Source organism: Macrosteles quadrilineatus, unplaced genomic scaffold (genome assembly GCF_028750875.1).
Source record: "Macrosteles quadrilineatus isolate MER2022 unplaced genomic scaffold, UCM_ALF_1.0 Scaffold_5__1_contigs__length_97177068, whole genome shotgun sequence".
Taxonomy (NCBI): domain Eukaryota; kingdom Metazoa; phylum Arthropoda; class Insecta; order Hemiptera; family Cicadellidae; genus Macrosteles; species Macrosteles quadrilineatus.
The window spans coordinates 96,662,803-96,689,402 of NW_026542598.1; the positions used below are offsets into that span (position 1 = coordinate 96,662,803).

At 35.2% G+C, this 26,600-nt stretch overlaps 1 protein-coding gene across 6 annotated transcripts in view; it reads right to left on the minus strand.

Annotated features, from left to right (window-relative positions):
• LOC128994107 (cerebellar degeneration-related protein 2-like) overlaps positions 1 to 26,600 on the minus strand; it is a 133,073-nt gene that overhangs the window by 19,050 nt on the left and 87,423 nt on the right. Inside the window, exon 1 of one of the 6 annotated variants that reach the window (XM_054418378.1) lies at positions 9,977 to 10,037. The exons of the other annotated variants lie outside the window; for them this stretch is intronic. Coding sequence (XP_054274353.1) covers positions 9,977 to 9,995 — 19 coding nt within the window. The 5' untranslated portion in view covers positions 9,996 to 10,037. Of the gene's footprint in view, positions 1 to 9,976; positions 10,038 to 26,600 lie in introns of those variants that run through there. 6 annotated transcript variants of the gene reach the window in all.

The window sequence follows — 26,600 nt, forward strand, 5'->3', positions numbered from 1 at the left end:
CGCAGATATGCTGATGTGCTTGATCAATTGCAGCAATGGGACATTATATGAGTAGATTGACGAGTGCAGATAGTTTTAATGGAAAGGAGGCACACTGAAGACAACAATTTTCAATACAAATAAACACTATTAAAAAACTAAAAGAAATGTCCATGTGTATCCTATGGCTGTAAACCTTTAGTAAGCACCCGCTATATCACCCCGTCGTCACGTCACACTGCTCACTCACTGTGCGTCCGACTGACTCCCTTTTATCGTTCACCTAGATATTTTGCTTGGCCATTCACAACAGGTGTTATAATTACAAACATTTTCCTTGTCTGGGAAGACTTGCCTAACCACAATCGTATACAATGAGTGTTGTCCTTCGAGGTAATTTAAAACGGGAAACTGGGCTGGTATCTTGTAACACAACAACTTAGAGGCAAACCGATGGTTTACAATAGTAATTCAACTGTAATTTTATTCCAACTAGAATTATTATTAAGCCTCTTAAAATTTATTACAATGGTACTCTCAATTTGCGTAAAAAATAAAAGTTAGTTTATTTTATCACAACACATGTAGTTACACTATGCCACTAGTAAAGCTACTCTTGGACCAGTCTTAAAGTAAGCAAAATTAAATACATTGGAAAATGATACTTTGAAAACTTACATTACAGTTCTCGCATAAACTCCAACTCTTTGCTGTAGCCTCCAGTCGTGGTCACTCACTCACTCTTACACAAGTGTCTTCTTACCTTGAGACCTTCCAGCTCTATGCTGTAGTCCCAACATTCTAGAGAGGAAGGAATCTCGTCACTATCACTGCCTCCAGTCGTGGTTACTCACTCAATCCTACACAAGTGTCTTACCTTGAAGACCTCGCAGACACTCCAGCTCTATGCTGTAGTCCCAACATTCTAGAGAGGAAGGAATCTTGTCACTATAACTGCCTCCAGTCGTAGTTACTCACTCAATCCTACACAAGGGTCTTCTTACCTTGAGATCATTGCAGACACTCCAGCTCTATGCTGTAGTCCCAACATTCTAGAGAGGAAGGACTCTCGTCACTATCACTGCCTCCAGTCTCGGTCACTCACTCACTCTTACACAAGTGTCTTCTTACCTTGAGGTCCTCGCAGACACTCCAGCTCTATGCTGTAGTCCCAACATTCTAGAGAGGAAGGACTCTCGACACCCTCACTGCCTCCAGTCGTGGTTACTCACTCAATCCTACACAAGGGTCTTCTTACCTTGAGGTCCTCGCAGACCCTCCAGCTCTATGCTGTAGTCCCAACATTCTAGAGAGGAAGGAATTACGTCACTATAACTGCCTTCAGTCGTAGTTACTCACTCAATCCTACACAAGGGTCTTCTTACCTTGAGGTCCTTGCAGACACTCCAGCTCTATGCTGTAGTCCCAACATTCTAGAGAGGAAGGAATTTCGTCACTATCACTGCCTCCAGTCCCGGTCACTCACTCACTCTTACACAAGAGTCCTCTTACCTTGAGGTCCTCGCAGACACTCCAGCTCTATGCTGTAGTCCCAACATTCTAGAGAGGAAGGACTCTCGTCACCATCACTGCCTCCAGTCGTGGCCACTCCTTTGTTCATTTTGCATCACTCACTTTATGACACTTTTGTCCTTGGCTCTCTCTCTTCAATACACTTCAATGCACACAAGTCTATATGATTGAATAATTCGTTAATTGAGACTTTCTTTACGTTATATTGTACTCATTAACGTGTATAAGTGGACAACTAAAATTAAAATTGATTGGGTTATAGTTTTAATAGTCTATATTTTGTTAAATTGTTTGTTTAAACATTCTAAAAGTTTTTTTTTAGAAAACATGAGGTCTTATAAGGTAAGTTTGGTAAAATTGTAAAAGTGTCTGCCTCTCACGTGTATACTAATTGCAGACAATATTGATATCCAACTTGATAAAACTTGATAAATCGCGTTAATTTAAAATACCCCCGCCGCAGCAAACCTGCCGACTAAACGAATTTCCATTTGTCTGAATTGATTTTCAGTTAAATATATTTTAATAACATTAGGTTTAACGAGTACCTAGGTTTGCTGCTACAAGGAAACTAATAAAGTGTGTTTTAGCGAATTTCCCTATAGGGAAGTAGCTATTACCGTAGGTCTCATGGCAAGACTTAGGCCCGGGACCGATTTACTTTTTCATTTTAATGTCCCCAGAGGCCAAAAACACCATTCGTTCAGATTTTTATATATATATATATATATATAGATTTATATATATATATATATATAGATTTATATATATATATATATATATATATATATATGTGTGTCCGTGAACACGATAACTTGAGTAATTTTTATCCGATTTTGATGAAATTTGGTTTGAAGGTGTAAGACGGGATAAACTTGAATGAGTTCGCGATCCAGCATGATCGGACCATGGGAACAGGGTTTTATGGGGGGTTTTATGGGGTAAAAATTGGTTTTTCTCACTTTTTACCCTCAAAACACAAAATTTCCCAATTTTTCTCTAAACCTTCTTAAAGAGCTTAAAAAAACAAACAATTAAGTATATCAAAGTGTTTTTGTACGGTTATTGGTTACGGAGAAAACTAAAAAAAATGGTAAATTTAAAATTCCCATGTTATTCTTATGGAGAATATTGTAAAATGTTGTAGTTTGCTTGTTTATGGATATATTTTGATCAAACTTGGCAAATTTATTTATTTTATAGTAAGCTATCAATATTTTACTAAAACCACACTACTTTATTAGTTTCCTTGTAGCAGCAAACCTAGGTACTCGTTAAACCTAATGTTATTTAAATAGATCAATTGAAAATCAATTCGGCCAAATGGAAATTCGCTTAGACGGCAGGTTTGCTGCGGCGGGGGTATTTGAGTAAAATATTGATAGCTTAGTACAAAATAAATAAATTTGACAAGTTTGATCAAAATATATTCATAAACAAGCAAACTACAACATTTGACAATATTCTCCATAAGAATAACATGGGAATTTTAAATTTACAATTTTTTAATTTTCTCCGTTACTAATAATCGAACAAAAATACTTTTATATACTAAATTATTTGTTTTTTTAAGCTCTTTAAAAAGGTCTAAAGAGAAATTGGGAAATTTTGTGTTTTGAGGGTCAAAAGTGAGAAAACCCAATTTTTACCCCATAAAACCCCCCGTAAAGCCCCGTTCCCATGGTCCGATCGTGCTGGTTCGAGAACTCATTCAAGTTTATCCCGCTTTACACCTTTAAACCAAATTTCATCAAAATCGGACAAAAATTACTCAAGTTATCGCGTTCACGGACGTAAATATATATATATATGTCTATATATATATATATATATATACATATATAAAAATTTGAACGAATAGTGTTTTTGGCCTCTGTGGACATCAAAATGAAAAAGTAAATCGGTCCCGGGTCTAGGTCTTACCGTGCCACCTACGGTAATAGCTACTTCCCTATAGGGAAATTCGCTAAAACAAACACAACCAAAAGCAGGCAGACAGTACCGTAATGCGATGCACTGAACCTGATGTAACACTGGCCGCTTGCCGTGTGCATTGCAGGGTGTTTGGTGTTATAGCATTGACTATAGTGTTACAGGTACACGTATATGTCCTTCGAGATGACACTGGTCAGCATCGAGTTACCTATCTTACCCGGAGGCATTGTGTTAAGTTGTAATACGATTACTTGGTTTAAACTGCACGTGAAAACGTTTATTAGAGTTCTCGCTAAATATTTACTTAAACAATTTCGGTGTTTCTTCTACAATGACTACTATTAGCCGACAACTGGGTTTATAAATTAATGTATGGTACAATTTACAAATTCACCGCTAGATACGTAGATGTCAGAAATCATAAAGTACATAAAATATTTCCACAAAAAATGGACAACCAAGTTGAGTGAAGTAATTTCCTACATCAAAAAGCAATGACTTTTTGATATGGGATATTTCCTAATATTAGTATGTGAACACTTTAATTGCCTTAGTATAATTTATTTTTGTAAAAAAATACAACCGACTTCAAACGCTCTAAAAAGAATGAAATAATTTCAATAAAGTAAACTTTTGAATTAGGCAAGCTCACATATTTTAAGTCGGTGCGGCTCTATGATGATTTTTGATACAAAATTGAAAGAGGGTGTCCATATTGCAGGTGACTATCTATAACTAAAGGTGTTAATCTGCATGTCTTTTTTATAGTTATGCGCTAAGTGTTATTTTATTACCGTAATCAGAGATCGGCATTATAGTGGTATTAACGAGTATCTTTAAAAAGATTATAACGCATTTAAATGTTTCTAACTTGGGAAAGTAACGTTTTAATACTAAACTAGCTTCTTTCCCCTATCATAATATCAAACTAAATTATTTTCCTATTCATATAGAACATTTGTGTGTGTTATTTTCATAATGCATTTATTCTGAAGTAAACATAAAATACAAGAAAATATTTCCTTTGATATATAAACAAAACAGTTCAGTATGTTTTTTATATATTTATGTTTTCCAGCTACAATTTATTGATTTTCAAAATACACACACAATATTTAATTTCAATCATATTTGCAGTTTGAGCCGCGCCGACTTGAAATACGTGAGCTTGCCTAATACAAAAGTTTACTTTATTGAAATTATTTCATTCTTTTTAGAGCGTTTGAAGTCGGTTGTATTTTTTTACAAAAATAAATTATTTCATGATTTTTAGTGACTATATAATTTTTTATATATTAATTACTTGATGATTTTTGATAAGCAAAACTGTATGAAACAATCAAAAGTTCCACAGATCAATCATTATTTTAAAACTGCTTGAGTCACCTGTTCAGGTTACATAATCAATGGGTATGAAAATAAACATCTTTAGATATTCCTTAAGAAAGAAAGAGTTGTCCATTACATTAGGCCTAATGAAAAACTAATTGTCTTTTCTAGATACAATGAAATGTCAGACATCATCGTTTCCTGCAATTGGTGTACTTCTACATTATAAAAAGAAATACAGTAACGTCTCAAGCCTTTTGGAACAATATGAAAGTTATTCCTCAGCTACCAGCACTAAAAAATCTTTCAAAAGTTGAAAATTGGTCGTTAACACCATAGTACCTTTCGTATAGTACCTTTGGAAAATATTATATGAAAGATTGGTTCAGCTAAAAATGGTGTAAGTCATGTAGGGGGTTTTGTTTGCTCAAGATATAGCCTAGTCGAAATTGCAAATCATCTTCCTCTAGGACTTTCCGAAGCAGGCATAATAGTATAGATATGATATAGTAACTGGGTAGAGAATATCAATTAACATTCCACATCTGCAAATGCATGTTTAGTAATTAAAATATTTAACACTTTTAAGACAATTGACGATTATGCACTGTCACACTTCTTAGGTCGTGTGAGGAATAATTGCATTTGATTTATATTTAGACCTGTTTTACGAATGCTTTGGTTTTCACAATACACCTTTATTTGTCAATAGCATACAGCTATTCACTGAAACATATATGTTTTTGTAAGTCAGAATATTCAATACTAAAAACAGAATTACTGTATACACAAATCAGGTCAAACGTCGAAATATATTTTTTATAGTAACCAAAAGAAAATGCATTTTTCTCAATGTAATTCATTTAGGCTCCATGGCAAGAAATAGTTTATTGATCAATATGAAGCAACTGTTTCATGAAGAATTGTCTGTAGCTTCATTTAAATGGTTTCAGCTAACAGCTGTAGGAATGTTATTATTATTTATTGCCTTCTCTGCACAAATGTAAACAATCTGCACAAATGTAAACAAAATAAGTGTTGAATATTTAAGGTTTTCAGAATTTTTCACCGAAACAAATATTATACTTAAACATAATATATAAGGTACCAAATAGAAACTCTACTGGTTATTTTGGTGGTGGAACCACACTGATCGGTAAAGGAATCGCAGAGAAATTGGTGAACATACATAGAAAAAAAAACATTGAGAACCTCCTCCTTTTGTTGGTAGTGGGGAAGTCGGTTAAAAAAGGGAGCTGTTTCGTATAACACTAAACAGATAGGTTAGCGTTTAGTAATTTAATTTGTTTAACTTTGGCATCTAAATTGGAATATCCAATAATTTGTATGATGTAGATCCAAGGAGAGTGCGAGTCGTGATTTGTCGATATTGACAGTGAGAGTAAACAACACGACACAATTAGCACGCGTGAGCGGCTACAATTCGCGAATTATGTAAGCGACTTTCAATCTCGTCCGTGGGACGGAGAAAGGGAGCGATCTACGACGTGTCAGATCGGCGAGGATAGACTCAGGCTCGGGGCAGTGGTGGACTGGTGTGGCAGTGGCACCCAACTGTTAACAATAATGTGTACTCTCTTGGTAAAATTTGTTTGGACACTTCTGCTGTAGCCGCATTTTTTTATAGGCCTACTTAAATAATATAGTATAGTGGTAGCAAAACGGGAGTGCCGATGGAGACCAGGTCAAGTCCCTTAAACGCACGCACCCCCACAGGTCTCCATCGGCACTCCCGTTTTGCTACCACTGTAAATTAAAGGCAATGTTGATCGATCTAACTTTTTTTATGTTTCATTCATGACACTCTGTTCATGTTTTATTTGTAGTTATGGAATGTTTAATTGTGTTTTTCTTCGCAAAAAAAGGGAAAAAACTGTGAGAATTAACGTTCGTTTCCTTAGATTACTAAACTGCGTCTCACGTGTCGCAATGTTAATGTTGTAAAATGCAATAATAATAAAGGATGCAAGGGGAATGGTGGGCTTAAGCTAACAAGTAACAAGTAAGCTTGAGTATTACTGCTGAACACGTTAGTTAAAAGTTAAGGATAGTTTTGCTAAACATTTTTCCATTTTTATTGCAATTGCGATACAAAGTATGCTTCATAAGGTGCAACAACTTAGGGCGACTGAATCCACGTACATCACACGGGATCAGGCGATAGAAAATTAAATATTTGAACAAAGAAACCGACTCTCATTTCCTCAAGTCTGCATGCAAACAAATTCTTTTATTTTTTCATAGTACTGTATTCCTTGGACTCCCAGATCCCTTAGCTTATATGTGTGACCCGTGTGTTTTGTGGATGTCCGAAGCGCATTTGATGCCTAGAAAGGGAGCTACCTAGAAAGGGTGACCTAGAGGAGGAACCAATGCCGTTCTCTGTATTTTTCAGACTGATTTATAATCAAGATACATAGTTACAGTTAGCCTACACTCTTCAAACATTTTTATTACGTTTATGTACTAGCTTGTTAAAATAAAATAAACCACTGTTTAACAAATTTTTACAATGTCGAAAGCGCATTTAGAACCATCACAGAAATATACTTTTTTTGTATGGGAATAGAATTTTTCACTCCAAGGGAATTTTTTATTAACGCCAACAAATAAATGAGAGGAGATTTCGAAGGTTCAGTAGCTGTTGGAAAACTACTTGTTACTTGTACGGCATATCAATGATAATGGTCTCTGATTGTGCATTCTCCACTTGCATTTATCACATGTAGCCTATACACGGTCGGGTCAACTTTGCTATCAGAGATGACAGTGGAATATTTTCGCTGATTTTATCTACGGTGGCACCCGCATATTTGTAGGCAGGTACCTAGTCCCGCATGTATGTGGCCACGTCGTCGGTCGTGTTACACAAGTATTGCACTGTAACACACGTAACACAGTCGCTGTCACAAATCATCATTGTTAGTTAACTTCCTCCACATCAGTCATCCTCGCTCACGCCCACTGCTCATTTACACATTCCTAAACTCAACTCTAGATAGCTGTTGCTGTTGACCGAGTTGTTATTTGATTGTTATATAAAACCATAGACTAACCAACACAAGGGAGTATGTTTTATCTATGATAAAACATACAAACTATTATAAAAGCAACAAAAATCTTCATTTAAAAATGTATATAAAATAAACTCAAAACTGCAATTAAGTGAGATATTCTTTTTGTGCATATATATGGAACGATATTGTGATGCTTGTTCATCATAATACAGTACTATGAATTTATCAAAGTGCATCAGTATTGATTTAGTTTGAGTGAATGTATAATATATTTTGAAATAACGTGGTTTTATCGTCTCTCTTTCGCATGCTGTGTTTTGCAATGGTTTAGTGTTTTGGCGTTTGCAAAATATGAAACTATAATAAGATTATCAAATTTAATAAAATTACAACTACGAAAAGCTGCACGATCGCGTAATTAGCCAACTTATTTATAATACAAAACAGCGTTTGTAAGTTTCTAAACATATCCTCTCGATTAAACTTAGATTATTTCATCATAAAGCTCACATGATTGTGGTAAACAGCAAAAGTAGGTAACTAATTCATGTTAGGAACTGGGAAACTAGGAAGCTAGAGGACCAAAGCACAATAGTACAATGACAACGACGTGAGGTGCGCATGTCCTGCGACTATCTAACTTCTCACAGACTTATGATAATGCAGTACTAAGTACAGCAATTATCTCGCTCATAATAAAGTACGTAAAATATCATTAGCCGTAATTACACCTGTTAAGTAACTACCTTGCAAGTAAGACCGGAGAAAATCCGCTCCCTTTGGCAATACATCTGACATGAAACTTCCTTAATCGTCGGCACGTAACACTTTGGTACAGGTTACAGTCAGTCTTGAATTATCGTTACGCACAATTGTCATTTGCGCAAAATATCCTAAAGGTTGCCTATCATTCAAATGTATCGTTACGTGTGTATCGTCTACAATAAACATAATAACCGCAATGGAGTAAACAGAATCATACAGTGTACAATAACTCTGTCTTAGTCCTGTTCAATATTTTGTGTACCATACAATCACGAGCACTTCGTTCCTCTTCTACAGTCTAACCTTGGACAATACAGAACATAGAGTATGTGGGTTAGCTGTCATGGTAGGCCGGGAACACACGTCGTGTTCGTCGTATGTCGAGTGTTCAGGACGTCCAGTACCTCGTGACATGTCCGACGAAACTGAGTTAGAAACAAGAATGAGATAGGCCTCTCCTCCACACATCACTCCAGCACTACGAGATAACGATATCAATCTGTGATAACAACTCACGGTTGAGGCTACTAATGACTCACTCAGGGTTGTTAGTTTATTGTTGGAACACAACTTTCCTCTTCAGTAAATTCAAGGTTGTATTGTTATTATCGTTAGTTTTTTTATTTAAAAGATAAACTATGGTACGAAGTTTGAGGTTCGAGATACTAGGAATAGTGGTCAGATCTGACTGGTTCGCGGACTCTTTTGATATTATAATGCTAGTTTGCATGTTTGTTGGAAATTTGAACAAAATCAGTTTTTTTGCGATGCTTGCCTTGCTCAACCTAATCTGTTGCATAGAGATATCGAATTATAGTCTACTGTGAAGAAATGGTAAAAGTACATCTAAATGCATTCATTTAAATATGTGATTGCTGTGATAAAATTAATTTGTACTCTCTTCGACAGTGAACTATTATCATAGAAAAATTGAAAGAAGTATTAAAATCAAGTTATATTGGTAATTTTAGTCCGTGTGAAATTTAAAACTAATATTCTTTTTACAAATGCTCAGTTTAAAGAGCATTTAAAATTCATTACGATATAGGGCAATTTAAGAAAATGTTGGTATATGTGTTTTAACTTTTTAGCTGGGCATTTCCTCGTTTGACATCACATGCATTTAGTTTAATTTATGTGTGCTTACCGGACGCTCAAACGACATAGGTATTAAGGTCAAATGCTTATTTCATTGCCAAAATAAATGCAGTAATGAATGATCACCACAGTACTTCCATTTCCATTTCAGAAATTTCAAAGATCGTGGACGACTTGCTTAAGCAAATTAATTTAGACACTGACAGTTTATAACAGTAGCAAAATAAAGCACAATTTGTGTAAGGTATACAAAAAATCTCGCAAATAACATTTTACAATAACACGATAGGCCTACTTACAATCGTCAACGTCTTCCATTAGAATTTAAAACACAACAAACTACTAAAAGTACAGAGCTGTTAGTTGGCATACACAGTATCGAAATAACAGTGACGCAAAGATAATAAAGGTCATTTTATCAATCAGCTAAAAACAATAGATACTCTTTATCTTGCCCAGTTAGCAGTTCCGAAGTCCATACTCGAGTACAATCAAGTTCTACAATTATTAGTTGGATCCATACAATCCTGACCAGGGGAATTTAATGTAGGCAAAACCATTCCATGGTCATTATTTTTTAGGATAATAATAGCATGAACATAAATAAATATAAGAAATAACAATAAATTAGACAAACATGTTTGATAGCTTATATGACGATTGTATACATTTATCAAGCGGAAATACGTGGTTGGCGACTAAAGGACTAAACCAAGCGATTGTACATTTCCGGCAAAGAAAACCCAAGACAACAGATAACACAAATCTTGAAGCCTCGTCATTTCGTTAATGTCAAATCAGATAATCCGTCCTTTTAGTTGATATTTCTGAGATATCAGATATAGTGTATATAGCGCAATATTGTGCGTATATTACATGGTAAAATAAGCGTTTATTTTTATGTTCGACCAAATATACAGTGTGGATCAGCCGAAACGTTATCATAACATTTTCCCCAGGTAAATTACAGAAACCCGTAGAGAGAAGTTATGGTTACGCGAGGCAGGTGATGGTGTCTGGTATGGTATGTTAATTATCGTGATGTACCTCGCTCATCCGTCTCGCTCCGTTTACGGATTAAAATCTCGCTTTCTGAATCCGCGATTTGATTTCGCTGTCGATCCTTCGCAAATTTAACTAAATATTAAATGTTGAACTTTTGCCTCACCACATTCACTTGACAAACTCAATGGCAAGAAATTGTATTTGGTTTTTAACATAAACAGAAGCTACATATTGCTTGTACAGTAATCAATCATACATCAGTATCTACGTATTGGCAAAAGTCCAAGTTAATATAATTATTTTAAACCCATTCTGAAAATATAAACTAATTACACTACGAAATTGAAAACAACGAAAATACACAGACCGAACGAAGAAAACGAACTATATGTATGATGTTTTCTCATTGTATTCGTTTTAACTACCGGCATGTGATGTAGACCTACTGTGTTTACTTCGAAAAATAAAGAGAAACCATTAAAATATTCGTGAAAGAAACCCATTGCATTTTAGTCACGAATACTACAACAGATGGATCATAGACGTAAACAAATGACGTCAAAGGCCCGAATGTCCATACTATTAGCAGTAACAGCTGGTTTGGATCTTTTTTTAGCGAATTTCCCATATAGGGAATAAGCTATTACCGTAGTACTCATGGTAAGACCTGGACCCGAGACCGATTTTTTTTCGTTTTGAGGTCCCTAGAGGCCAAAAACACCATCCGTTCAAATTCATATATATATATGTCCGTTAGCGCGATAACTCGAGCAAAAATGATCCGATTTTGATTAAATTTGGTACAAACGTGTAAACCTACGTTTATTTTCGAACGAGTTCGCGAACCAGCATGATCGGACTATGGGAACAGGGGTTTATGGGGGCTTGTATGGGGTAAAAATGGGTTTTTCCTATTTTTGACCCAAAAAACATAACATTTTGAAATTTCTTTCCAAACTATTTTGTAGAGCTTAAAAAAACAAATAATTTAGTATATTGAAGCGTTATAATGCGCCTAATGGTTACGGAGAAAATTCCACAACATTTTTAATTTAAAATTCGCATGTTATTCTTATGGAGAATAAGTAAACCGTTGTAGTGTGCTTGTTTATTAACATATTTTGCCCAAATTTGGAAAATGTTTTTATTTCTTACTAACTATTAACATTTTACATAAAAAACACTTTTACCCTCCCTGTTGCAGCAAACCTAAGTATGTGTTAAACTGATTCTATTTAAATAGGGAATAAATGTGATATTTTTAAGGAGACATTTTAGTCTAAATCCAATCAGGCAAATGGAAATTCGCTTAGTCTGCAGGTTTGCTGCGGCGGGGGTATTTTAAACATGTCATTTGAGAACATGTTTACTTTAGGGCCAGTGGCGTCATTTGTTTATGTTTATGATCCATACGGTAAATGTTCTAATATTCGTAATTTATATTTTTAAAATATATTTACGTAAGAGTTCTAAATTGCTACATCTGTTTAATCTTATGGATTTTTTTGTAAAATATCATGTGTGCGATTTCAACTGATCCTAACAGATGTACAATAATGGTTTATCAGATAGATACAACATAAAACCATGGATAAACCCATAGATAAATCATACTCCCAAAAACGTAGAGATTAGCAATACAAAAAACACATGAACAGATTTTTTATGCATATAAAGCCTAAGCCAAAAAATTACACACATGTTCTAATCTAATCGAAGAAACAGATGGCTGTACTATCATGGTTCTCACAATTTAAACTAACAGTTCTATCAGTTCTCACAGTTTTTAAGCCTTGGCAATGCTACAGCAATACTGAAAAGGTAGAAACAGACAAAATGTCGTGAATGACCAAGAAAGGAACACTTTCTCTATCAGAGACATTTCGCTAGATCAGTCCAGAGAAAACAGGTGTTTATTGGCGAGAGGGGAGTGGAGGGCAATTAAGTGTTCTCAGATTGGCAGCTCTGTAAACGACTTGCATGTGCAATGTCCATCAGCTGGTTTGATTGTTGCCAATACACTTAGATCGGGCAATTACTGAAATCCTACAATGAAGACATTATACCCGCTACCAACAAATAGGATACTTTCTTTTCTACCGTTGAGACCGGTAACTTTGATCTCTCAATGGTTTTGCCCAAGGCAGCAGGACATCTATTAACAATTCAAACAACATTTGGTACTTTTTTAATTCTCTTCAATAAGCGTTGATTGAATCAAATAGGTAGTAGTATCATTAACTGACTGAATTGCAAAATTTTGTATTATATGGTCCATTTCCCCACCAAAATGACAACTGTTATTTTTGAGTCGACTAAATAATTGTGATCTAACTCACACAATTCACTACACAGTGGAAAACATCTAATTCAAAATTAACTGATGCATACTTCAACCAAAGAAAATTAAAATGCTTAAATAATAATAGCTTTGCAATAATATGATATTGGTGTTTGAATGCTGATAGAATTTCGTAACCAGGATGTAGCCAAGCTAAAAAGGGCATAAATGTGAATGTGACTTAGATTTGTTATAAATTCATGTTATTATGAAAAATTTAAAAACGTTGTTAAATAATCTTCATGTAAAAAGGCTCTCACACAAGTCACGTGACATTCGCGCATGTTGGAAGGAAATAAAAGTGAGCAAAGCTCTTCGGTTGTTTGGCTATCTCTCGTGACAAAACATTCAGTTGACTTTCTAGCGCGCGTTCACTTTGCTAATCCTTCTACTCGCTCCATTAGTACGTGTTCTGACTAGCTCTTACTCTCTAATTTCATCTAAGTATCCTAAATCTCCTCATTGAAACGTTTCCTTAGTAACAACCCTATACCACGGATAAACAATATATGCCTATACGTAGTGAATGGCCATGCATGATCTAAATGCGATATGATACGTGTCGAATCAACCCAAACTTGCAGTTTCATTCATACATACCTAACTTTGGACATCACATAATCGGACACAGTAGAAGCTAACGATCAGTGCAACGACGATTAACTAACAATTAATTATCTACACCGAGGAGATTTTACTCGAATTAAAAATTTTCTGATTAACAATTGACCATCCATTAATTCAGCGATGGGATATTTCAAAATTGTTCACCAATTAATTCATTACCGTGTATTGCTCGAACCACGCATAAGTTATCTACTAGCCTCCATTAAATCTTAAATTAGTGAACGTTCCCTTTAGAAGTTCCGGCAACCAATTAAGATAAGATAGGCTTATTTCAAGGTGCATTCCAATAATTAGCTAACAAGTGTTAGACAATGATAAAACTTCTGAGTACCAAGTCAAGTAGCGTTGTAATACAGTAGTTGTAATTGCCAATTGGGAGGGGGCGCTTTTAGTTTGACATCGACTGATTCACAATGTATTTATGAAATGTAATAGGTAATTAATTAATTATTCATTAAGTAACAGTTGATCTCGGATACCGCATATTATAAAGACCGGGATGTGGCCAATTTATATCTCCATCACTGTCTGCCTGCTGTAGCCTAGCGTCTGGGGGAATCATTCACTATAGCAGCCTTCATTATTTTGCAATAAATCAAGCGTGATCGTTGCCAAGCTGTTATTTAAATCAAGAAGCAATTTTCTATCAGTGTAACAATGTTGAAGTATTTACACAATTTCACTTGACTTTTAATATTGCATAGTTGTATGGATTAATAATTTTACTTTTATATCAAAGTTCTTTTAATATAGACACAATATGATATTGATATGTTAAATGATAGGAGCTGTACATTATGATCGGATAATGTTAATAAGTGGTGAACAGTAAAATTGCGATAAATCTTTTATGTATTACTATGAATATTTAAGATGACCATGTTATTATGTACAGCTCAGCTCTGAATCTACAGAATTATCATATATGCTTACTATACATTGTTATGCCTACAGTACGGTTAAGGGCAAATAGTGTTTAAAAACTGAAATAAAAAAAAATAAAAACGTAGTACAAAAATGCATAATATTTAAAGTGTTCAGATAAATAGCAATGAGATATTTACATTCAATGTTTAAAAATAAGCACTGTATATATATTTTAGTCGTATTTATAAAGTAAACTTGAAAACGTTATCATGTTAAACAATTAGTTGTAAAACAACTATCTAGTTAATATCAAGTAAAAATATCTTATTTGACTTAAATCCAAACCATATATTAAAATCCGAGCATCAAAGTGCAGTAAACACAAACATAACAAATCCACAAACACTACGGAACACTGCGACACAATACAATGTGTAAATGCACTCGCCACCGCCACAGCTGTGCCGACACTAGCGCCGCGCAGTCTCCTGGCGGAGAATAGCGGAACTACCTGCCGGCCGGCTCAACAGAGAAAGTTGTTTCAATCACTTTCAGTCCAATTTGCAGAAGCCTTTGGCGCGTTTAATAATCAATCAATCACTCATTACACGATTTTATGGAGCGTTGCGCGGTTAAGTGTGTAACAGTGAGTGGCTTGTTAACTACTCCGGCTGTACTTGATGGGGAAACTTGAGAACAAGTGAGAGTAAACAAACCTTCTAAACGAGTCTATAAAACTACATTTTCAAGTATTGCTGTATCATTAAGTTGTAGACATATGGGTCTATTCTTAAATCTATGGTAGTATATTGTGTATGTATTGGGCTGACCCAGTTACATTTAACTATATATTTTATACGCTTTCGAAATTGTAATACTATATTAAACAATTTCTAACAATAATTCTCTCTTCAACAACGTATTGTGTACGTTGAAAGTAAACCATGCAAAGCCAAACAAAATATTTTCGACTTTTTATTGGGATTCCCAGAATTCCTTTATGGTATACTAATGTATGGTCTTGCCTATGTTTGCACAACTCAGTCATATATAGTAAACACACGTAAGTAGTTAATTGTTCAATATTGTTGTAAAGTAATGCTATTGCCCCAATCTTCACACAACTCAGGGACACACAAATAGTTAGTTATTGTGACTAAGTGACTGAGCCATAGTGACTGGCAAGGCGAATGACACCCGCAAGTCATGGAGATGAGCCTAACACTAATGGACATACAAGACAACATTACGTCTACATTACCATTACTGCTGGACTACAGGAGTATTCTCTTACCTGCAAACAAACAAGACAGGTTAGACTGATAAGTTCAAATTATAAATTTCTTATACATGTTGGAAACAATGCATGCTAAATCGGGAACACTGCTTCATTCGGTCAACAATACAAACACAAGCATTATTATATCAAATGAAAAGTCAAATTACTATGCAGCAATAGTACGACATAATGCAGCAATAAAACACATTTTAGAAGCACAACTCAACCAATGTTTTCGTAGCATTTTCCTCGCAGCTTTTCAAATACTATAAACATACAAATTTGATTTAACGTGTGATATTATAGATTGACTAAAGGAAACGTTAAACATTCCAACCACCAAGACCACGTGCGAAGGAAGAAGTTAGCTAAACATTAACCCTTGTCTCCCGGCTAACCCCTAAAAGAGACTTCTGCAGGGATAAAAGATTTTAAAAACGAGAAAATAATACAAAGAGACAAATTAGAAATGTGCTAATCGTGTTACTCACTAGACTAGACAAATAAAACAATCACCGGTAACGGTGAAAATGGAAATATTACTTACAAAATATTTAAATAGAACTCAGCAACCATCTGTTAAATATATTTAAATAGAACTATTTGTATACTGTTTATATAGATGCTACGCGTGTGTGCACTGCGCAATACCATCAAGCTTTAATCTATGGCAGTTGGCAGTACCGCAGTACTGGTGTAATGGGACTTGCTGCTCCCCTCACCTCGGACTGAGTCGACAGACAGGTTTATTACACACTCAAGGACGACGACTCATCACACACTCATCTGAGGCCATCTCACTGGCTGAATCTCATGTTTCGCTATACAGCACGTTTCTGACAAAACTAAATAACACATTACTGAATTATTGATTCTGGTTATTTACAAGAAACTATGTAATCTAAGAAAGAGATGACAAAATGTTAACTCTAAAAGTATCATCAACCCACCAACTGCTACTGACCATCAAAAGTGTTGAAAATGACTGTCTCTAGATGATTATTTATATGTTAATTTAATTCATCAGATGTTTTATTTGTTTACATTTTGCAATTAGTGTTTTCCTTTTGATTGATTGTTAGAAATGGTCTTGAATAGTTATGTCTGATTAAAATTGAAGTTCTTTTTGTACTATGTTTTCTTGAGATTATTTAAAAAGTATACCCCTTTTAGAAGAATCAGTATCGCGTTTTAACATTTGGCGACCGTGACAGGACTAAAAAAAAAAAAAAAAAAAAAAAAAAAAAACGCCAAATGTTAAAACGCGATACTTTCTTTATCTTGCACTTCTTCTACCTCTTTTTCGTTTTTTTTACAGACTTTTTCAATTCATATCCAAAAGCGTCTTCATCACATTCACAAATCTTATTATTTTCAGATTCCATCTTGACAGTTACAGTATCCTCTATATTAGGAATGTCTACACTACACTTGTCAGAAATAGGTGTTAACAAAGATGTTATAGTCATTACACTTGATCTACATGTCACTCCTTTTACTTTTACTTTCCCCATTAACACCCAACCAAGTAAGGTTTCCATTGCAACTAAATCATTTGTCAAAACATGACGTTTCCCTGTAAACAACTTTCCACCAATATCAGATCCAATCAAAACTTCAATTGGCCCTTTACTTCTACAGTGTCAGAAACATTAATACCAAAAGACTGCAGTTCATTAATCCAAGGACCCGCTTTGATTGTTGAAACATCATTACATATCACATCTTGATCCAAAACTTCAAAGTTGCAATAGTAAGTATTACACAAATCACTTAACCTTACTTTATAACGATTGTGTTTTACAGCATTTGTTACTGATCCACCAAACAATGCATGATTAAGGGTTTCCTTTCCAAATGATACATACCCCATTTCTTCTGCAGTTTTCTTCAAAATGTAGGACCTTTGAGAACCAGAGTCAAAAATGACACGTGCTGCTCGTTCTTTATTACCTCCTCTAATATTCACACGTACAGTTTGTAAAAATACTTCAGATTGTGCATTATTAGCTAAATTACTTTCACAAGGTACTAAAGTGCTATCATTAACATAATTTACATTAGATTTATCTTGAGACTTGTTACACATTACTGTTGCATGTCGACCATTGCAAAGAGAACAGTTTAGTCGAACATGACACTTCTTACTAACATGGCCATACTTTGTGCAACGATAACAACATCTGTTACTTGACAATAGGTTTACCTTTTCTAAATGTGTCAGATTACTACAACTCTTACAATTTTCTGTCAAATGTTTTTCACCACAAAAAATACATTTCATAGGGGTTTTACCAACCTTTTGGTTAACAAGTCCGGTTGCAGTTAGTATTGATTCCGTTTCGTCACTAAAGAATGGTTTGGATGACTTACCCAATTGTCTCTTCGAGTCCCCAAAACCAGAGGTAGCAAGTGAAATTCGCTCCTCATTTGTCACTTCAATACGCAGAAACTTCAAAAGTGCATCGAGTCTATTCTTCAAATCAGCTTCTGGATCAAAGTCAGAATGACGTTGCCACGCCCTTAAAAGATCCTCTGGCAAACACGACTCAACTAATGGGTAAAGAATAGCCGCACATTTATCAGTAGTTACTCCTAATGTGTCAAGAGCTCTGATTTGACATTCTAATTTGTCAAATAAAGTCGAAATCACTACCTTTTGGCTCAAGTTATTGAGTAGCAACTTTAAAAGTTCTCGAACATAGACTTCTATCAAAAGATCATCCCTTCCAAAACGACTTTTTAAACTCTGAATAGCATCTCTATAATTCTCTGATGTAGCAGGATAGCTATCTACAATTTGTCTCGCTTTAGAATTTGGAATAGTGGCCTGAACTAAATAGTGGAACTTATCAACATCATCAATAGAGGGATCTTCATCTATCCTCTTAAAAATTCCCCAAAAAGGAAGCCATTCTTTAAGATTCCCGCTAAATTGTACTAGTTTAATCTTGGGAAGTTTAAGCTTAGTCTTTAAATTTGAACTTCCACTCTTAGCTGAATTACTACTGACCAAATCATAATCTCTAGACTCATTCAACCTACTTTGTACCAAAACATTTACTTGATTATAGGTTTCCAAATAACTATAAGCTTTAGACACTTCTTCTTCAAGAATTGCTTCACTTTCCTCAAATTGAAATAAATGGTCAGATATCTTTGTGTCTAAATTCTTTAACTCTTCATAAACCATACTTACAGTTTGAAACCTACCTTTCAATTCATCTATGTGAACCGTTTCCTGTGTGAGTTCATCCTTTAAATGGTTCACTAGTCTTGAAAAGTTTGCCCTGACAACAGTTCTATGTTTCTTGTTCTTATTAAATTCCCTAACATCAGTTTCACTCATCATATTGTCCTGTCACGGTCGCCAAATGTTAAAACGCGATACTGATTCTTCTAAAAGGGGTATACTTTTTAAATAATCTCAAGAAAACATAGTACAAAAAGAACTTCAATTTTAATCAGACATAACTATTCAAGACCATTTCTAACAATCAATCAAAAGGAAAACACTAATTGCAAAATGTAAACAAATAAAACATCTGATGAATTAAATTAACATATAAATAATCATCTAGAGACAGTCATTTTCAACAAGTATCATAAACCCACCAACTTCTACTGTCCATCAAAAGTATCATCAACCCACCAACTGCTACTGTCCATCAAAAGTATCATCAACACACCAACTGCTACTGTCCATCAAAAGTATCATCAACCTACCAAATGCTACTGTCCATCAAAAAATATCATCAACCCACCTACTTCTACTGTCCATCAAAAGTATCATCAACCCACCAACTGCTACTGTCCATCAAAAGTATCATCAACACACCAACTGCTACTGTCCATCAAAAGTATCATAAACCCACCAACTGCTACTGTCCATCAAAAGTATCATCAACCCACCAACTGCTACTGTCCATCAAAAAGTATCATCAACCCACCTACTTCTACTGTCCATCAAAAGTATCATCAACCCACCAACTGCTACTGTCCATCAAAAGTATCGTCAACCCACCAACTGCTACTGTCCATCAAAAGTATCATCAACACACCAACTGCTACTGTCCATCAAAAGTATCATAAACCCACCAACTGCTACTGACCATCAAAAGTATCATCAACCCACCAACTGCTACTGTCCATCAAAAGTATCATCAACCTACCAAATGCTACTGTCCATCAAAAAGTATCATCAACCCACCTACTTCTACTGTCCATCAAAAGTATCATCAACACACCAACTGCTACTGTCCTTCCTTCCTGCAGTAGTGTGAAACTCCAACGGCGTTAACATTTTAATAAACATGATATTAACATGTGTGTTAGCGGCAATAAATGTTGCACATTATTCGTTGTTAGTGAATAATAAATATAATTGTTTTTCTTGAAAGGAAATGGAAGTGATAGTGAATAGTGTATGAAAACACTGCAGCAGACTCAAGACCGTGAGACAAGAGGTGATCTGGAGCTGAAGTTTACAGTCTGCTGTAAAGTGAAAGGTGTAATATGTCACAAATTATAAAGCCAACAAGTCATCTTTCCGATAGGGTAAAAGTACTTTCTTTGTACTTTCACGATTAGGGCGTGTGCGGTGTGCACTACCTTCCCTTCCTCAGATCTATATCTGCCCAAGGGCCCCGGGGTGCAGCAATAGCGTTCTGATAGGGTGAACACTGCGCTATATCTACTGGTGGAGAGGGAATGGCTTGTGGAGCATGGTCATGGTTGTTTATATCAAAGGTGTTAGTAACTAATCAAATACATACTTTGGGTCTCATATGTAAATTAACGAGATCTACTCGATATACTGTCCTAGCTAGAGGAGAGCGCAAATTTTAAAACTCGCACAATAAGTATTACCATAGATAAAACATACTCCCTTAGTAGATTTCTCATCCTTATGGAACAGCTGAAGACAATTTTATTGTTAGTTCTGTACGGTTTTCTGTAGAGGTCGTATTTTGTTTACAATTTGTTTCCCGTTATTACAGCCATTTAAAACCTCGTTTAACCAAATAATACGATCTAATCATAAACAATAACCTGTCCCCTAGTTATATAACCAAACTATAAAGCACAAATCAAGAAATTAACCCTAAAATAATAGAAACAAAGTTTCGTCGACACTAGCGCCCATGTGTCACGTACATGAACTAGACACGAAAAACGTGCTTCAAAATTTACAATGGGATGAGAAGTCTACTTGTGTTGGTTAGTCTATGGTATTACACTCCCTAGTAGATTTTGCATCCTTATGGAACAGCTGAAGCCAATTTTATCGTTAGTTCTGTTTGGTGCACTAAAGAGGTCGTGTTTTGTTTACAATTTGTTTCTTGTTATTTCATTCTTTTAAAACTCGGTTTGAAAAAATAAAACGATATAATCATAAACAATAACTCATCCTCTAGTCATAACAAAACAGTAAATCACAAATCATGAAATTAACTCTAAAATAATAGAAACAAAATCTCAGTGACACTAGTCACCAGTGTCATCGGACATGAACTAGACACGAAAAATGAGCTTCAAAATTTACAATGGGATGAGAAGTGTACTTATGTTGGTTAGTCCATGGTATTACCAACTGTGCTGAATTATTTTTCAAATGAAGAATCAAACAGGTTAAAATAGTTGTTAGCATGAATATTAGAACAAAAAGCAGTATGGATCATAAACCTAAACAAATGACGTAACTGGCCCGAATCCTATGCTAATAACATTAACATAATGGTTACACAGTTTCATTTAAGCAATTTTTAATCTGGTTTACTTTCGGGCCAGTAACATAATTTGTTTATGTTTATGATGCATACCGTTTCTGATCTAGTATTTGCATTGTGGTTTTTAGCAAAACAAAATACAGTACTAAATTTCGTAATTATTTCAAAGTTGATTAACCAGATGGCTTAACATAAGTTTTGGTACGTCAGCTGGGATGAGTTGTTATGAATATTGAAAAATATTTTGTTTACAAATTATCTTATGTTAAATATAAATAAACTAGTTGGATAACTTTTTTCACAGAAATGGTAGAATATAAACCAGTGGTTGTTGGTAAATCCAAAAGAGCTTTATCCATTGAGGAAGTAAAAGTCCCTGGAGAAACTGAGACGTTCTTCAAGGCATATTCTGAGAGGAACACGTCGGTTCTTGTACCTGAAAGCAGCCTAGAGGCAATGAGGAATCTAGTGAATTTAAACATCAGGAGAAGAGGAGATAGTTTGTTTTCAAGGTCGCCTGACATGAAAAGTGAAAAACAAAACTTACAGAGGTACTTGGATAAACTTGAACATCTTGCTCTCAAGTTGGACGAGTTTGAAAAAACTGAAGTTGAGGAATACGAACTCGATGAATCTGATTCTGGAAGTGAAGTGTTAGAGTCAGAGTCATTTGATAAAATTGGGGAAAGGACTCCAAGTGAGGGCTGTGTCAAGAGGGAATCACATTGTATTTCCAGAACCTCATCGGTAGTTATGTATCAGCAATTATCTGATGAAGAAAAAGAAGAGAACAATATTGAGATGGGTCCTCTTAACAATACTGGTCAGGATTTGGAGGCAAAATCATTTCGTTGGGAACACAATAATCGCTTCCAGGCACGTTCCATTGCAATGAACAATATACATATACCCGAATACAAGATTAAACGTGTTTTAATTCACGGTTATGTCCAACGTGACAAGCAGCCTGCATTTATAATTCAGCCGTACAAAGGCGAGCCAGTACTTCAACGTACAAAGCCACTTCAATGTAGGGAAATTACCGATGACGGCATACAAATTTCCGTTCGTGGAGAGTTTTACTCCCAAAATATTTTGGAAGAACGTGACAATATTCCAATGTCGCTTACAATAGGGAACCGACGGATAGTGATAGACGAAAGTAGTCTAATTTTCGAGGATGGAGTTGCTGATGTTTTAAGTACGGATGAGATTCATATTGCTCTCAGAGGAAATTTTATTAAACGGACGGCGGCTCCATTCTATACCCCCTCGTTGTGTATTGCAGTTAGAAGAAAGTGCTCAAGCAAAATTAAACGTTACTATGAGAAAAATATAAAAACAAATTACACATCATTTGGAGACAAACCTGCCAATCACTCAACTTTAACTGCATACACAATTAATTCAAGAGGGTTTGAGCTGTCTCATACTCACAAAGGGGGGAGGACTACTATTTACGAAACTAATCCAATCCAGAAACCTAAAAAAAATAATTCTTCTGGTGAATTTAGCAAGTATGATGAGGTAGGAATTTATGAAAATTACCCGAGTAGTCCGAGGGCTACCAAAGGTTTCAAGATCATAGCGAGCAAGACTGTATTCGGAGACGTGGGTACAACAGACGATCAGTGTTGCATCTATGAGTGCGGCAGCTGTTTTAAATGTAAAAGTGAAAATGACTTGGCAATGAAGCTAACTGTTAATCAAAGTAAAACCGAATACAGTAACACGGGAAGTAATTCAATTAAGTCTACCCTTAAGGTAGCAAACCACGAGAAAGTGAAACATGGAAAACTGAAAAACATAAAAATATGAGTAAAAAATTAAATAATGTTTTCATTTAAACGTCCTTAATTATACGTTACTATACGTCTTTAATTATAATTATGGTCTATTGCCTGCCTACTGCCAGTCTCACAATGTTTTGCGAATACTGTACAATGTTTTGCGAGTTTCTAGAACAAAACGTAATACTAGTTTGTTCTCTAGATTTATATTGTTTTTTTTAACATCATTACTACCAGTACTGCATTTTTTTATATATCTACAACTCTAAAATAAAAATAAATGCTCAAGCCAAATTAGAGGCAAAGAATGGTTTTGCAAAACCTTAACAGAATTAGGAATCATGGTACTGTAGTACCAGAGCCCAGATTCGTTGCCAAGTTAACGGGTAAATAGCTGTTAAAGGTAAAAATGTTAATATCACAACTAAACAACATCAGCCTTTACAAATCGTCCCTAAAGTTTAACTGTAGAACTGATGATTTTGACGCCGGGACAGAAAGGAGGCGTAAAGAAGAATTTTAATTAGATTTAAGATTAAAAACACAAAAATTGAACCATTAAGTTACTATGTATTATTTAAAAAAATAATATCAACAGGTAGTCGAAAACACCAAAACAATTTTGAATGTAGGCCTAAATTTATTTTTATAATTTTCAAGTATCCTCGCTATTGAATCTTTTTTCTGTGAATGTAAATCCATGTATGGTATACAACATTCCGATACTTATTTAAAACAAAAAACATTCAACCAGGAAAGATTAGAATGGGTATTAAAATAAATAACTAAACGGTGAAATATTGCGCTGCGTTCATAGATTTATTCATGACCACACAGCTGCATATCATAGCGCTTTCCCCGCCACGGCTGGAAGCTCCAGATTCGCGAATAGCTGCGATTAAATCGACCAGCTGATAAGATGATACGGCGAGTGACCTTGGCGGGAAAGTACGCGAGCTGGTGACCAATTATGGAATATTTTCACGGATCGTGGTCTTCTATGTTCCACAAAGGTCAAGCTAAACCTTCTCTCAGAATGCATTGTAGTGGATCTTATGAATATTTAATTATTCTTTTTTAATCAATGTCAATATTAGTGCATTTGAATCTTTATCGGCCTCTTGTTATAGAAATTGTAATTCATCATCGATACCTTATCGTTAAACCAGATAAAATATTGAGCCTCTCGTTGATCGATGATTAACCAATAACAGCGGATGAATTCAATAACAATGAATCGTCCTCGTATCATGTTAATTTTAATAAAGTTTTCTTAAATAAAAAATAAGACAATTCTCATACTGCTATAATCTCACAATTACACAAATCAAAGGAACTAGAGTCAAGCAAACGCATTTATATAACCTTAGTCTTATTATTTTACTAAGGATGAGGAAACGAAGCTTCCGCATGGTTGTATGCAACATTTCATACCGGACTCGTTTTATACACTGGGTATAATATGTATGTGTATATGTGGCTAATGACACTGATGTTACATGCGATGCACGACCACATAAGACATAACGGTATCTGTGTTAAATAATGTATTTGCCTATTCTATCAGTTATGCTCTGATCTGATGATTGCCATGCGTTTAAATTGACGTACAGTTACAAAAACCGTATAGTTCTAAAAATATCTAAAAAGTCTTCTTAAAACTCGGAATACAGTTACATTCATACACTATGTCGAGGTAATTATACATCATAGTTGATAATCCACTACAGTAACAAATTTCAACTGGCCACTGATTCAAACCTGCCATCACCATAGCGAATGTTTAGCACTCTTCTGTGAAAGAAGTTCAATCAGTTGGTTGGTATTATTGAATGCGGGTAAATATTTGCAGAGACTGCGACGTAGGCCTAAATAAGAGCAGCCAAGGAGGCAGACTGTCAAGAGCTCGGCTAGACGTGGACTATCGATCTTGGTTTCCTTTGAGTTACTAAGTAAAGTACCTCGAGTGTTGTCAGCGTTCAAGTGGCTTTGTCAATACAGTGCATACTTTCAGAAGCAACTAAACAGAACTGTAGTTGTATTGGAAAATATATTTCTGAAAGTGTTGTTAAGTTTAATAGTGCAGAGCAATAGACTAGAAATTAAAGTCAATGGTACGATATTTTACTACTCAAGGTGAAATTAATATGACGGTTATGTAGGGGTATACAGCAGTTGACTGTATAGGTAAACATAGTTTCTCAGTTTTCTTTAATACCATTCTCACGAACACTACTACATTCTCACAACTTTGAAGCCCTATTTGCTACCGACACACACAAGCAGCTGGTTACTGTGGCCACTGTGGCGCTCACCATATGACGAATGACGTCACCACAATATGATCTTGCAACCTTACTAACCCCGTCACGCAGAGTCACTTCCTCCCCGTGCTCCGTGCTAGGCATGTAACATGTAACATGTAACGGTTACATAAACTTGGCTCGGGATATGTTAGTGCAGTAATCGATTCTTGTGACAAATTCACCTCGAGGTAGTAAAAACTTGTAAATAAACCTTTTCTATAATTTGAGCAAAGATCTATACTGTGCATATGAGATGCTTTAATTGTTGTCCCATAACTTTAAAGATAAATCAATGGGATAGTATTTTTAATCGCTTTTTACCTAGCTAGGAGGAATTCCATGTCCATTCCATATACTATACACATCACTACTGCACTAGTGTGGGAAGAAACCAGAACCAGAGCTTTCTTGTCCAAACTTGGATACGAATTGTGTCAACTGGGTTTGACGTTTGTGTGAAGTAAAACCAACTTTCCCACAACTCGTTATGTTATGTGCAAAGAGATAAGATCATAAGATACCTCATAATGTTTATATAATGTAATCTTTGCAGGAGCTCATAGTAGGGAGATGAGGTTGAATTTATATACTTTTATTAATATAGAATATCTGGACCCTGGTAGAAAAACAACATGCTCAAAATCATACAATGATGACAAACATGATAGCTATTTATAGCATACACTACTGCCCCTTGACTCTACGTTGTCAAGATAAAGACTCATCCTTAGAAAAATTGACGTTGTAGTAGTGTGTGTCTTATCTACGTCTGAGACGAGTAGTTAGTACAACTACAGATCAATCACCGTAATCTGCTGAGACAACTCGGATTTAAGCACAGTACAGTATACAGATACATGTTCAAATCAGACTTCCTTACAAATAGTGGATTTACAAAAAAAACTTGTCTTATAACTCACTGTGTTAAATCAAATGCAGTCTTAAGTTTTACCGATGTAATTCGCAGGCCCTTTCCCAT